Consider the following 15,197-nt stretch of genomic DNA (forward strand, 5'->3'; position numbering starts at 1 on the left):
TGGCCTTTCCGATTGGCTGCTGCGACAGGACGTGGTCTGTGATTGGCCACAGAGACTGCCGCAGGGCCCCCGGAGAGAAAGGGTGGGAATCCTGCGCCTTAAGAGCCCGCTTTTCTCGACAAATAAAGGTCATAGACACAGTGTCTGCAGGCGGAGCTAACTTTATGAGGATTCATGCTGTCGCGGGAACACCGACGGTGGAGCCCCACGTAGCAAGAAGATGACCCGAAGTTGCTCGGCAGTGGGCTGCAGCACCCGGGATACCGTGCTGAGCCGAGAGCGCGGCCTCTCCTTCCACCAGTGCGTGAGAGCAGCCTCCGCGCTAATTCCCAGCACGGCGAGGCGGGAGGCAGGGCTGGCTGGGACGGGGCGGGTGGGGCGCCATGCCATCGGCGTGGCGTGGCGTGGCGTGGCGTGGCGTGACGTGCGTAGCGTGGGGGCGGGGGAGGGAATTGGGCAACTTTGAGGGCTAACGCTTTTCCTCGTCTTCCTGCTTAGTGTTTGCTTCCAAAGTGCTTGCTTTCTCCATTAGCTTTTAGCAGGGGTTACTCGAAAGGAGTCTTGCTTCCTTTCGGGAGACCGGAAGAGAAGGCAGTTTAGAAGAACTGCTGAAGGCGTGCGCTTTCATTAGAGTGTGTGGCTTGCTCAGGAGCATGAGTACAGATCAGTTTGTTATGGAACTGAACTGGAGTCCCCTTTCCCACCGCTCAGGAAAGCCACTTTACTGACTCCAGGTTGTAGTGAAGGAAAGTCCAGTGGTGATTGCAGGGTGCCAAGCAAGGAGAATGGGCAGCCGGTGCCGAAAAGTCCCGAACCCCCTGATGGCTTTTAGGACTTTTAAAAGCAACATTTGGCGTGAGGGCTGCAGGGTGCATGACATTCTGATTGAATGGGGGGTAAGGTAACAGTCTGGTGTTTAGAGGATGTGAATCATTGGCCTTATGGTTCTAGCCAGTCTGAGGTCTAAGTAGTTGTGGTCAGCAGGTAGTCACCATCCTCCACCAGGTTGAGGGGTTAGTTTTTGCAGAACTACCCAAAGATATGCCATCAGATTGTTTTGTATATCCCTTGAGGAGGAACTAGGACTCTATTTATCACTGAACTATTGTTCAGGCTATCTGGCTTAACTGCTTCCCCCCTACCCCCTACCCATTCCCTAACTCCCCTAACTTCCCTAATTAGTCGTTGCTTGGGTCCGCTCTTTGGAACTCAGGGAAGGCCTAGGAGACTGAATATTTTTGGGTTTTGTTTGTTTGTTTTTTTGACACAAAATGGGAGACACAGAGGGCTTTTGTACCCAGGAGGGCCCTGAAGGGACCTGCTCAGTTTCAGATTTTCACCAGTACTGTCATTACCAGTTGTTCAGTATCATTAGCCCAGCTCTGCAAGCCTGGTCCGACTCTGGCTGTAACTGGTTATGCAAGGAAATTATATTTGGCACAAGAGTGGGGCTTATTTTCAGACCGATCTAATTTGAACCCACATCTGTGGTGTAGTCTAGTAAAGGTCATTGAGATCAATGAGAAGTGGAAAAGTGCATAGAATAGATACTCACAGACAAAAAGAAATGTACAGTGTTTTTTTTAAAGTGGTAGCCTATTAAGGCAATATGAGGGGTAGAGAGTCAAACCCCTGACAAAGGACTTTTATGAAAAAATCAAAAAGAGCTGTGTGGGACAAGTGGTATTTGAGTTGGACCTTGAACCTTACCTAGATTGGAGAGTGGGGCGGAAGGAATATAGTATTTAAATAGGAATAACATGGAAAAATATAAAGGGATGGAAAGTGAAGATGTAATGTAGAAGAGTGGGAAAAGTAACTTGGAGACAAATTATCTAAAAAAATTTAACATGTCAAGTTAAGTAGTTTCAACTATATATGGTAGGCCATTTGTAGTATTGCTTAGTTTAAGTAGGGCTGCGTCCTCCACCTAAGCTGTTATAATTGTATCCTTTCTTCTCTGGGATTTGTTTCCATCAATTAGTTCCTGTCCTCTTTTTATTGTAAATTGCTCTACTGGTTACTTGCCTAAAAACACTGAACGTGTTCACATGACTTCCACTTTTAAACAGACACACAGACTCTTGAACCTTTGTGCACCTCTACACTACCCTCCCCTTCCATTTGTAACCAAGTTCCTCAAAACAGAAGCATACACCTATTTCCCTAAGTCCTGTTGCCTTTTCACCCTACTGTAGCCAGATGTCTATCACCACTATAATGAAACAGCACTAACTGAGGGTCATTGGTAATCTTGCCAAATCTAAATAAGCGCTTGTAAATCTTTCTCTTGACCTCTTTTAACCTTCAGTCATATCGACCCCTCCTTGAAACTCTCATCTCCCATAGCTGTACTGACACTCTCTCCCTCGTTCTCTCCCTTTTCTTTAATTTCTTTCTCAACTTTTTGCTGCTCTGTTTTTCCTGTGCCTTTTTCTTAGTTTCTTTAAATAGGGAAGAACTGGCTTATTGCTTTTATTTGTTTTATATGTTGAGAACCACAGTAAGACCTGCTTAATTAAAAAAAAAGTGATGCATTTATTACAGTAGTCTGCTATGATTCTTCCAGCCTGATTTCTTCCCCACTCATTCCATTTTCTAGATTTCTGGAAATGATTTTCCTAAAAATGCAAATTTTATCATGCTGGTTCCCTGAATGAAGGATTTTAATCCCTTGGGCTCTTCAGTGCCTACAAGGTAGAGTCCAAGCTCCTCTGTGAATCCTTTCCTCATACACCTCTCTTCCAATCTGAAATATATTTCTATTATTTTATAATCCATATGTGCGGAATTAAACACACGGAATCGTCTGTCTTCTTGACACCTAGAAAGTTGTAAGCAAGGCAGGAAAGAATAGAGACAGGAAAAGGAATTAGAATACTATGGTGTTAGTTCTGGTGACAAGGTAATATTGATCTGAAGTAAGGGCTCAGCAAAAAGGTAATCTGAGAAGGAGAGAATTAGTCAACTTGCTGTTGCCTGAAGCCTCCATCTTCAAGCTATGTGATCCTGGAGCTCTTTCCATAAAAAACAAAATAAAACAAAAACAAAGAACCTGAATACATGCCTCTGATATATGGATAGTGATTTATAATAATTTATAAATTTATATATGAAGTGATATACTAATATATATTATGAAACACAAAAATTAGAAGATGAGGCAAAGAGTTATAAAAATGAATTCTAATAATTTCTTCAACTCTCAATAGATGAGTGTAGACTTCTGTGGTGGCCATTGACCTGAAGGATGGATCGAAAGCTTATGTAAGGCATACAAGACCTTTTGTGATCTGACCTCTAGCTACCTCCCATCTATAACTACTCCCAGCTACCTCTGCACTCTCCTTTCAAGCCTCCGAATTAGTTTACTTTTCCAAGCTTTATCAGCCAGAAAGTTCCAAGTAATCATTTCATACCTCTGTGTCTTTTGCATCTGCTTGGAGTGGCCACTCTGCATGGCAAACTCCTATTGACTCTTCAGCTCTAGCTCAGATATTATGTCCTCTGAAGCCTTTCCCAGCATCCCCAGCACCATCACCACAGTCGTGAAAGAGGTTGTAAGGACATAAGCAAGGCACTGTGGTTGAAAAGCCTGAATCAAAATGACTCACAAGTGTGGAAACTGTTACTATGAGAATATTGGTGCTCTGTCAAACACATAAATGGCTAAATACAAAGTGGGACTGGCAAGTTAAAATTTAAAGTGTCCCTTTGATTCATTCCCTTTTTGTAGGTATAAAAAGATTAAGAAATTCAATTTATTTCATAACCAAGGAATTTATGCATGATCATTTGGAAGAGTTTTTGCCTTAATTGTTGTAATGACTTCTATTTTTAAACTTTTATTTATACATAACAAACACCTATTACCCATCACTAGGAATAAGCAGATGTTAATATGTTTGCTTTTGTTCTGTTTAGAAGAGACTTAAGTTATAGGTATAGTTGAAGCCTTGCCCCTCAATCATTTCTCTCCCTCCCTAGATGTAACCACAGTAGAATTGGTTTGGTTAGCCACTTTTCTGGAAAATATTTGATGTGCAGGATACAAGAAGTAAATCTCTGCTAATAGCATAAAAAAGACATAGTCGATAGGAGGAAGAAAATGGATTCTGTATTACAGTGTAAGCCATTTCATTACTGTGTATATGAGATGGTGATGGATTTGGGATTTTTCTTCTGCCAGAGGTGGTTTTAGACTAGGGAGACATGAATTCCAGTTTTAATTGACTATTTACTGGTAGCTAAACTTGGCTGCTCCAGTCTTGATTTCATCTTCTGTAAAAGGATAAAAACCTGTCTTGCAGAGTTTTTTAAGACCAAAACTGAGTCTTTAAAATATATATATAGCACAAGGTAAATGCTTTAAAAGTGGTATCAATTGTTAATACCAATTTAATTTTGTCCAGAATGCAAATTAGTCAGTCATGCTGGTTAGACTGCAGTATTTACCAACCCTTTTCATGTCTTTTTGAAAATTGGAAATATTTGTTTAATACTTTGGGGCACACCTACAAAGCAGTTTGGGACTAGCTTGATGTAACTACTTCAAGGGCTCCAGGTGGCCCAGGCCCACCCCATGGGCTAAGGGGATTGATAACTGTACTGAGCAGGCATGCCAGTTGGGAAGCTTTGCATCAGAGAATCAGGCTGGTAATGTAACTTGGTGGACTAGTCAACTTTTGATGGTCCCTTGCATGGTTAGAGACTACACCCAGTCTAGAAATGTGGCCTCATAAACATGTGCCATCAGTTAAGAAAAGAGTCCAGTGAAAACAGAAAGGTGTGCCTCATCTTTATTGGAAAAATAATTCTCTGTACATTCTCTCTTGATCAAGTAGCATCATCTTCCTGGAACAATAAAATAAAAAGTTCCGAAAGTGGAATTAGTTGTTCCTAAGAAAGAACAAACCTTGGATAGTACTTTACCATTTACAAAGTGCTTTTGAACGCATCTGTATCCTCAGGTACTCTTACTATCGCCCTGGAGGAGGCTGACAGATTGAGAGATGTATCTAATACTACATGGCTAGTAAAAGGGAATTGAGACTTAGAGGTTTACCAATTCAGTGTTCTTTCTCAAGGTGATTGAGAGAGTATCTCAGAATTAAGTTTTATCATAACTGTCATATAATTTCCCTAACAAGTAGCTAAGGAAATTAAAATTTTCACCAGTTTCATTTCTAACAACTATGTGTTTTAAAGCCTGAGTTAAAATATATAAAAGTCATAGGCTACCTATAGATCTATCTCCAAAATAAATCAAAGAAGAGGGTGCAGGGAATTCCTGGTAGTCCAGTGGTTAGGACTCCGTGCTTTCACTGCTGAGGGGCCGGGTTCAGTCCCCGGTTGGGGAACTAACATCCCACAAGCCACGCAGCGTGGCCCAGAAAAAGGAAGGAGAAGAGGGGACAAATTTCTGAGGGTCAGGAATTGAGGAGTGGATAAGGTGGATGTTACGGAGTATCTCATAAGATTGCAGTCAAAATGTTAGCCAAGACTGCAGTCATTTGAAGCCTTGACGGAGACTGAAGGATCTACTTTCAGAAAGGCTCCCTCACATGGCCTTTGGCCGGAGAACTCAAGTTTCTTGCCAAGTGGACTCTCCTTAGGGCTCCTTATGACATGGCAGGTAACTTCCCCCAGAGAAAAACCATTCAACAGAGAGAGCAAGGACAGATCCTCAGTGCTTTTTATGATCATGTTTAATGCCCACTATCACGTCTGCTTTTTTATATTCCTTAGAAGCAAATTACTAACCCCAGCCCACACTCAAGGGGAGGGGAATTAGGTTCCACTCCTTGAAAGGAGGAGTACTGAAGAATTTGTGGACATCGTTTAAAATTGACATAGGGCTTCCCTGGTGGTGCAGTGGTTAAGAATCCACCTGCCAGTGCAGGGGACATGGGTTTGAGCCCTGGGCCGGGAAGATCCCACATGCCACGAAACAACTAAGCCCGTGCGCCACAACTTCTGAGCCTACGCTCTAAAGCCCGCGAGCCACAACTACTGAAGCCCGCGCGCCTAGAGCCTGTGCTCCACAACAAGAGAAGCCACTGCAATGAGAAGTCCGCGCCCCGCCACAAAGAGTAGCCCCCGCTCACCGCAACTGGAGAAAGCCCGCGCGCAGAAACAAAGACCCCATGCAGCCAAAAATAAATAAATTAATTAATTAAAAAAGAAATTGACACAGGAAAGGAAAGACACACATATTAAATTTGAGCAGATTCTGTTAAGTGTAGGCTATGAAGATAGAATGTGCAGGGTGTTTAATAGAAGAATTGTCCACATACAAATTGAAACAGATGAGATCACTTAGATATTGAGCTTTTGGATTTAAATTTATTTTATTTCAGTAAATTTAAAAAAGCACGCGGGCTTTCTCTAGTTGCGGCGAGCGGGTCTACTTTTCGTTGCAGTGCGTGGACTTCTCGTTGCGGCGGCTTCTCGTTGCGGCGGCTTCTCGTTGCGGCGGCTTCTCGTTGCGGCGGCTTCTCGTTGCGGCGGCTTCTCGTTGCGGAGGCTTCTCGTTGCGGAGGCTTCTCGTTGCGGAGCACGGGCTCCAGGCGTGTGCGGGCTCAGTAGTTGTGGCTCGTGGGCTTAGTTGCTCCACGGCATGTGAGATCTTCCTGGACCAGGGCTTGAAACTGTGTATCCCCCATTGGCAGGCAGATTCTTAACCACTGGGCCACCAGGGAAGCCCGAGCTTTTGTATTTAAAAAGTCAAAGAACTTTGAAAAATGAAATCAGATCAAGTGAATTAAACTTTAATTAACTGGACTTAATGTTTATGTAAAGCAGTTAAATAATAAATCGGTTTATATAATAAATACTACTGTAGTATTACTATATTTTCATGTTAATGGAATTTTAATATGATTGCTGTAGATTTCCAACTGATACCATTCAGCGCTCAAAATGGATCAGGGCTGTTAATCGTATGGACCCCAGAAGCAAAAAGATTTGGATTCCAGGACCAGGTGCTATGCTATGTTCCAAACACTTTCAAGAAAGTGACTTTGAGTCATATGGCATAAGAAGAAAGCTGAAAAAAGGAGCTGTGCCTTCTGTTTCTCTATACAAGGTATTTAAATCTAGGTGTAAACAATATTAAATTTTACAGAGCCTTTACAAATCAAGACAGCTCACATTACAGCTAGATTTTACAGAGATAAACACAAAACCAAAAACCTAGGACTTAAAATAAATCCTATAATACACTTTAAATGCCTAGAAAATTAGTTTTTTAAAAAAATATATATGTAATATTAGTAATTGTGCTTTGGAGCTTTTTAAAAAATAAAAATAAAGCATATACGGGACTTCCCTGTCAGCCCAGTTGTTAAGACTCTGTGCTTCCAATGTAGTGGGTGCGGGTTCCATCCCTGGTTGGGGAACTAAGATTCTGCATGCCATGTGGTGCAGCCAAAAAAGTAAATAAATAAAATGTATAAATGTAAACCATATGTCTAGATATACATAAAGGTTACTAAACTGATCACAAAAATCAACTAGTAGATATAAACAGCTTTAGAATTCAGGCTTTGTTTAAGTATGAGACAGTTTTCACAATACTTTGAAATTATCTACCCCCTCCTTTTTTTGGCTCTCCCCAAAAATGTTATTGATCTTGACCAAAAACATACCTAATTGTTAGCATTGATATAGAAAGAGGTATACGGAAAATAGAAGACTTTCTATGAGTCAGTCATCAGTATTGGTGTTACAGTCTTATGTTTCTTTTGATTGCTTTTATTTTATCCCAGTCACCAGTATTGGTGTTACATTCTTATGTTTCTTTTGATTATTTTTATTTTATCCTTTTACCCCTTAGCCACATGCTCATATATGACTCAATCACTGTCTGCAGTCTGCAAATAGTCATCCAACTGTTCTATCCTTACTCTACCCTCACCTTCCTCTTATTCATTGGAGTCTCCTTCTTTCGGTATTGTTTTACCTTATTCCCTCTTTCAAAAGAATATTGTTGGTATCAAATCCAAACTCATAAGTTCGAAGAGCTTTCTGTTAATTGATTTGTGCATCTCTAACTGCCCTGAATTCTCTTTTTGAACCACATGTACTTACCCTCTGTATATATGATAAATTGACTTGCTTTTATGCTTTCGTTTAAAATCAATAATAGTTACAATTTGTTGGGACCTACAGTGGTCCAGGCACTGCACTAGGCGATTTACGTAAAGTATCTTATTGTATCCTTAAAACAACTCTGTATTATTATCCACATTTTATAAGTGAGAAGATAAAGGATTATAGATGTTAAGTCACAGCTAACAAGTGAGGGGAGCCAGGAGTGTTAATTCCAAAGCCCATGCTCTGTCCTGTGCCTTCCTGTTTGTGCAAATAACTTCCCTGTCCCCTCCATTAAACCATGTTATTACTCGTTCAAAGAACAACTCAAGGGGCTTCCCTGGTGGCGCAGTGGTTGAGAATCTGCCTGCTAGTGCAGGGGACACGGGTTCGAGCCCTGGTCTGGGAGGATCCCACATGCCGCAGAGCAGCTGGGCCCGTGAGCCACAACTGCTGCGTCTGCGTGTCTGGAGCTTGTGCTCCGCAACAAGAGAGGCCGTGATAGTGACAGGCTCGCACACCGCGATGAAGAGTGGCCCACACTTGCCACAACTAGAGAAAGCCCTCGCACAGAAACGAAGACCCAACACAGCAAAAATAAATAAATTAATTAATAAACTCCTACCTGCAACATCTTCTTTAAAAAAAGAAAAAAGAAAAAGAACAACTCAAAACTCCTGTGAAACCTTCCCAAATTACCACCACCTTTCTCTAGTTACTTTAATCATTTCGGAAACTTTCAGCATCATGTTACTATTTCTGTATAGAAGCCAAAAAAAACAAAAACGAAAACAAAAATCCCAAAACTTGTTTACATTATCCCAGAGATCATATATTTTAAAAAGTCAGAGATTATGACCTTTTCTTTCATAACTAACTCTCCACAGCAACCAGGTGAGTGCTTTGTATTCAGTGGTATTTTTATAGATAGTCATTGTGTGATAATTTCTAAAATAAACTTCACTTTCTATTTGTGTCATAGGTTCTCCAAGGTGTACACCTTAAAGGTAAAGCAAGACAGAAAATCCTAAAACAGCCACTTCCTGATAATTCTCAAGAGGTTGCTACTGAGGACCATAACTACAGTCTAAAGAGACCTCTCACAATAGGAGCAGAGAAATTGGCTGAGGTGCAACAGATGCTACAAGTGTCCCGAAAAAGACTTGCTTCCGCAAAAAACTACAGGATGATCAAGAAGAGAAAGGGCTTACGATTAATTGATGCACTTGTAGAAGAGAAGCTACTTTCAGAGGAAACAGAGTGTCTGCTACGAGCACAATTTTCCGGTATCTTCCCTAATGACCTGTAATACTTACAATGTAGCTCTTAATTTTTCTGAAATATCATTACGTATTTATTTTGTATTGCCAGTGGAAATATGCTTTTAGCTGAGAAGTGAAAAGTCTCTAGCATAAGCAAGAAGAATGAAAAATAATCACCAAAATCCTTTTATGATTTTACAATTTTAAAAGTAATATGTTTGGGCTTCCCTGGTGGCGCAGTGGTTGAGAGTCCGCCAGCAGATGCAGGGGACGCAGGTTCGTGCCCCGGTCCGGGAAGATCCCACATGCTGTGGAGCGGCTGGGCCCGTGAGCCATGGCTGCTGGGCCTGCGCGTCCGGAGCCTGTGCTTCGCAACGGGAGAGGCCACAACAGTGAGAGGCCCGCGTACCACAAACAAACAAACAAAAAAAAGGGTAAAAGTAATATGTTTATTACAGGAGAAGCAAAGAAATGTATAAATAATAAAAATAACACATAATCCTACTACCCAGAAATGAGATCATATGGTTTATACCATATATTGTACTTTTCACTTTTTTTTTTTTAATAAATTTATTTATTTTTGGCTGTGTTGGGTCTTAGTTTCTGTGCGAGGGCTTTCTCTAGTTGCAGCGAGTGGGGGCCACTCTTCATCGCGGTGCGCAGGCATCTCACTGTCGCGGCTTCTCTTGTTGCAGAGCCCAGGCTCCAGACGCGCAGGCTCAGTAGCTGTGGCGCACAGGCTTAGTTGCTCTGCGGCATGTGGGATCTTCCCAGACCAGGGTTCAAACCCGTGTCCCCTGCATTGGCAGGCAGATTCTCAACCACTGCGCCACCGGGGAAGCCCTGTACTTTTCACTTTCTAAAAATATTTAAAAAAATTTTTTTTAAATTTATTTATTTATTATTTATTTTTTTGGGCTGCTTCGGGTCTTAGTTGCGGCACATGGGCTCCTCGTTGTGGCACTCAGGCTTCTCTAGTTGTGGCATGCGGGTTCTCTAATTGTGGTGCGTGGGCTTAGTTGCCCTGTGGCATGTGGGATCTTAGTTCCCCAACCAGGGATCAAACCGGCATCCCCTGCATTGAAGGATGGATGCTTAACCACTGGACTACCAGGGAAGTCCCTACTTTTCACTTTTTATAATCACACACTTGTCACTGCAAATTCTTTGTAAACAATTTTAACTGCTAGATAATTTATCACTAAAGTCTTTTTTTGCAGTGAGTTGAACTAGATAATTTGCAAAATCCCTTTGAGTTTGAAAATTGTGTTAAGTCTCCAAATTTTTTTCTGTAATACTCTATAGAGTATATATATGTTCATTGAAAGACTACCTAGTCTTCTTTGTGAACCAGGATATTTGAAGAGGGGCAAAGTAAGAATTGCCAACTTACTCTCTGATGAAAGCAGCAGAGATTTTGGATTTGCATTCTGGTAAAAGAAGCATGTCCTTTTCTAGACAAGAGTAGGTATCTCCAATGGAAGAGAGTATTTTGTGTTTTTCCAAGAGGGGAATATAGGTTATAAATAGGGGTCTGCACCAGGAACAGAGGTTTTTTTTTTTTCTCTCAGTGGTAGGGAAGATTGTTCATTCTGAATAGTTCCCTATCCCCCAAAATATTTCTTGTGTCTAATTTTCACTCTCAGATAAATGATGACCAGGGAACAAACTAAAACTGATAAATGTCCTCATAATCCAGAGACTTAATTTATCCATTGATTTCATTTTCTTCCCTGTTCCTCTAAAAATCTCCACTCAGGCTGCCAGTGAATAGTAAAACATAACGACTGAAGTTGACACATTTTTCGTCCCTCTTTGTAGTGAAATGATCCAAGATGAACAGGATAAATTGGTTAACAGTCTCTAAGATTGGATAGTAACCTCTGAACAAACTCAGTTAAAATGTAACTATTTGAATTTTGGTGCTTATCACATTTTATATCCAAATGCTATGGTCTATGCCTGAAAATGTTACTGTACACATTTTTCATCACAAAGAATAAATTTATTTTAACAGATTTTAAGTGGGAGTTGTATAACTGGAGAGAAACAGCTGAGTACTCCACAGAAATGAAGCAATTTGCGTGTACACTCTACTTGTGCAGTAGCAAAGTCTATGATTATGTAAGAAAGATTCTTAAACTGCCTCATTCTTCTATCCTCAGAACGTAAGTGAATTACATTTTAGATATTAAATAAAATAAACATTTTGTTCTTTCACTGTAGTTTATACATTAATGCTATTAGTATTCATACTCTCCTTTTGTCCACTTTCTCTTTTTAAAAACTTCTAGGTGGTATTTGCATGTTATCACAGTTGATATTTCACCCACAGAATGAAGACATATAGGCTGACAAATTTTTTTTCATCTTTCAGATGGTAGAGACACTCTGGGTGGTAAAATCTAAATCTTGAAATATTGGAATTTCTCAGACACTTCAGTAGTTTTAATATGTGACTAATCTAGAAAATCGAGAACAATTGATTGGTATCTAGGTTGATACCATTGGTTTGAGGCAAAGATCAAAAATCTGAATTTTTCCTAAGCACTGTAGTTGGTGCCAATGCAGGCTGTCCAGAGACCAGATTATGAAAAATAATTTTTTAGAATTTGTGGTCAAAATACATAGCTATATTTATATTCTCTTAGTGGGAAGCAAATAACAGTGACTTTTATAGTAATGCCTTATAAATTTAATACTCAATTTTTACTGTTTTTTTCATCACAGGATTTACAGATTCTTTTATTTTTATTTACTTATTTGACTTAAATGACAGAAATGTATTATTGCCTCACAGTTCTGGAAGTTAGAAGTCCAAAATCAAGGTGCTGGCAGGGTTAGTTCCTTTCGAGGGCTGTGAAGTAAGGGTCTGTCCCATGCCTCTCTCCTTGGCTTGTAGATGGTGGTCCTTCTCCCTGTGTTTCTTCACATCGTCTTCCATTATCCATGTATGTTTCTATGTCCAAATTTCCTCTTTTTATGAGGACACAAGTCATGTTGGATTAGGGTGTGCCCTAATGGCCTCATTTTAACTTGATTACCTCTGTAAAGACCCTATCTCCAAATAAGATCACACTCTGAGGTACTAGAGATTAGGACTATGATATATCTTTTTTGAGGGACACAAGTCAACCCATACCAGTCACTTTCCTGCTGCCCAAGCCTCCCATTACCCATAGACTTCTTCCTGTGGCTCACTGAGCTTCTGTGATATGATGTGGCTCCTGCTGGACTCTGCGGCTCATCTCCTGCCTCTCTCCCTGCCCTCTTAGATTCCACATTCCTATTGTAAGGCATTTCTTGCTGCTTCCTTACCTTCGAGACTTACTATTCCATCTGCCTGAAATGCCCATTCTCCCTGTTAGTCCTGGAGATTGGTCCTCACCCTTCAGGCTCAGATTAGATATCACATCCTTTCTGAATCCTGGCCTGCCATTCTTCCGATTCTGGACTAGGTACCCTCTTGCGCACACAATGTGGAACTGAATCTTAGTACTTAACACTGTCTTCCCCGCTAGACTGTGAGCTGCCCAAGTATGAGGTCTGTGTCTGGTTCTTTGTTACACCTCCTGCCCTGGAGGGGTGCCTGGAACACAATGGTCTCTTGATAAATATTTGTGGAATGAAAGGATGCCTGGATGGTTGTTTAGGATTTTGAACAGATGTAAAGAAGAATTGCATTGGACCTCAAATCGCTGTCTAAAGAGCAGCACTTCATTTAATCCACTGCTATTGGGGCAGAGGCCGCCCAGGAATGGCAGGAGCCTTCTCTCCTGGAAGGTGCTTCTTGGTTTCCTATTGCTTCAACTTTAAAACAGACTCATAGGGGCTCTGGGCTGGAGAAACTCCTAGAGATCATGTAGTCCAACCCCCTCTTTTTTTTTTTTTTTGCGGTACGCGGGCCTCTCACTGTTGTGGCCTCTCCTGTTGCGGAGCACACGCTCCGGACGCGCAGGCTCAGTGGCCATGGCTCACGGGCCCAGCCGCTCCGCGGCGTGTGGGATCTTCCCGGACCGGGGCACGAACCCGTGTCCCCTGCATCGGCAGGCGGACTCTCAACCACTGCGCCACCAGGGAAGCCCCAACCCCCTCATTTTAAAGAAGGGGGACACTGAGGCTTGGTGGGAGGAAGGACCTTGATTATTATGAGGGTTCTTTTTTTTCCCACTTGGGGGGAAACTTCTCTTCTTTTAACTTGAGATGTAATTGACACATAACATTATGTTAGTTTCAGGTATACAATGTAATTATGTGTTTGATATTTGCATTCGATATTTGTATATATTGCAAAATGACCACCAAGATAAGTCTAGTTAATATCCATCACACACATAGTTACAAATTTTATGTGTCTGTGATGAGAACTTTGAAGATCTGCTCTCTTAGCAACTTTCAGATATAGGTACAGTATTATCAACTATAGTCACCATGATGTACATCACATCCCCTTTAAAAAAAAACATGAATGAGAATTTTCCTCCACACATACTATTAACATAATACTACTACTAACAAATTTAGAAATGAGAGAAAAAGGAGGAAAATTCATTAATTGTTCCTCTAGGTTATATTTAAACAATTACTATTAACATAGGGAATTTTCTTCCAGTCTTTTTTCTGTGCTTAGATTTACTAGTTTTTTACATAGTTATGATCTTGAATAGCTGCAGAATATCAGGTAGTCGTACCTACTTAACTTTGGCATTCTCCAACTATTGGACATTTATATTGTTTTTATTTTTTGGTTGTAACTGCTGTTTTGTATATTGAGATGAACATTTGTGTATAGACTGATTCACTCTCTTCCATATGTGATTTTACCATTTAGGCCAGATATTACACTTATTTATAAACGTCTACTTTCTGGTAAGCAGGGGACATTTTTATAGACACTATGTTGCTATCACTTCCACATGTTTTTTAGTCAAGTCCTCTCCTTTGCACTGGTTTTAAAGCATTAGTTACTGATTTTACACTATGGTTTATGTGAGACATTCCATATGACTTCTCATCTCCCCCCACCCTGCCCCCCATGGTTTTCTTCATTTCTATAGTTCTGCATCAACTCCCGAATTAAGTCTTCTCTGGTAATTCCAGCTCACACTGATCTTTTTTCTCTTCATGTCATTTTTCATTTTGTAACCTTTGCTGTGTCATTATTTCGATTTACAATTTTAGTACTCAAAGGGTTGCTTATTTCTTTGGATACTTTGTCTGAAACTAAGTTACCTTGTTTAATGTGATAGTAATACATGCTTAGTATAAAACATTGAAACAATATGTAAGTATATAAATACCAGAAAGTGAAAAATATTTATAATACTTCCATTCCCCTAATCCCACAAAATAACCAGTTAGCAATTTGGTATGTATTCTCCCACACTTTAGAAAAAAACTATCCATCACCCAAATTTTGTTTTAATGGCCATCTATTATTCCAGCATATTAGAAATACCTAGATTTTATACTGAGAAATCTGAATGGTCAAAAATTTTTATTTGATTACATTTCCCTTCATTTCCCCTGTTTATATCTATTTTCAACACATCTGTGCTTAAGTATTAGATGTCTAATCATATTGAATATTCATTTATTCAAGAAACATTTATTGATCATGAGTAGCCAGTGAGACAGGAGGAAAACCAGGAGATTGTGATGGCTTAGAAGCCAAGTGTAGAAAGTATCTCAAGGAGATAGTATTGCACTGTGTCAAATGCTGCTGGAGATCAAGTAAGATGAGGACAGTCAATTGACCATTGGATTTTGCAAGATGGAGACATCAGTGATGACCTTGATAAAAGCAGTTGCAGTACAGTGATGGAGAGATAAGCCTGG

The 15,197-nt window shown here is 40.5% G+C and overlaps 1 protein-coding gene across 3 annotated transcripts in view; it reads left to right on the forward strand.

The window, feature by feature from the left end:
- The first annotated feature begins 139 nt into the window (after positions 1 to 139).
- The window catches only part of THAP9 (THAP domain containing 9), a 22,243-nt gene continuing 7,185 nt past the window's right edge, over positions 140 to 15,197 (forward strand). Inside the window, exons 1-4 of one of the 3 annotated variants that reach the window (XM_082837805.1) lie at positions 140 to 300; positions 6,892 to 7,087; positions 9,077 to 9,380; positions 11,377 to 11,527. In XM_082837805.1, coding sequence (XP_082693931.1) covers positions 221 to 300; positions 6,892 to 7,087; positions 9,077 to 9,380; positions 11,377 to 11,527 — 731 coding nt within the window. In that variant the 5' untranslated portion in view covers positions 140 to 220. Of the gene's footprint in view, positions 301 to 6,891; positions 7,088 to 9,076; positions 9,752 to 11,376; positions 11,528 to 15,197 lie in introns of those variants that run through there. The other 2 variants (XM_082837807.1, XM_082837806.1) reach the window with 2 other exon arrangements.

Source organism: Leucopleurus acutus, assembly GCF_964270905.1.
Source record: "Leucopleurus acutus genome assembly, chromosome: 4".
Classification (NCBI taxonomy): Eukaryota; Metazoa; Chordata; class Mammalia; order Artiodactyla; family Delphinidae; genus Leucopleurus; species Leucopleurus acutus.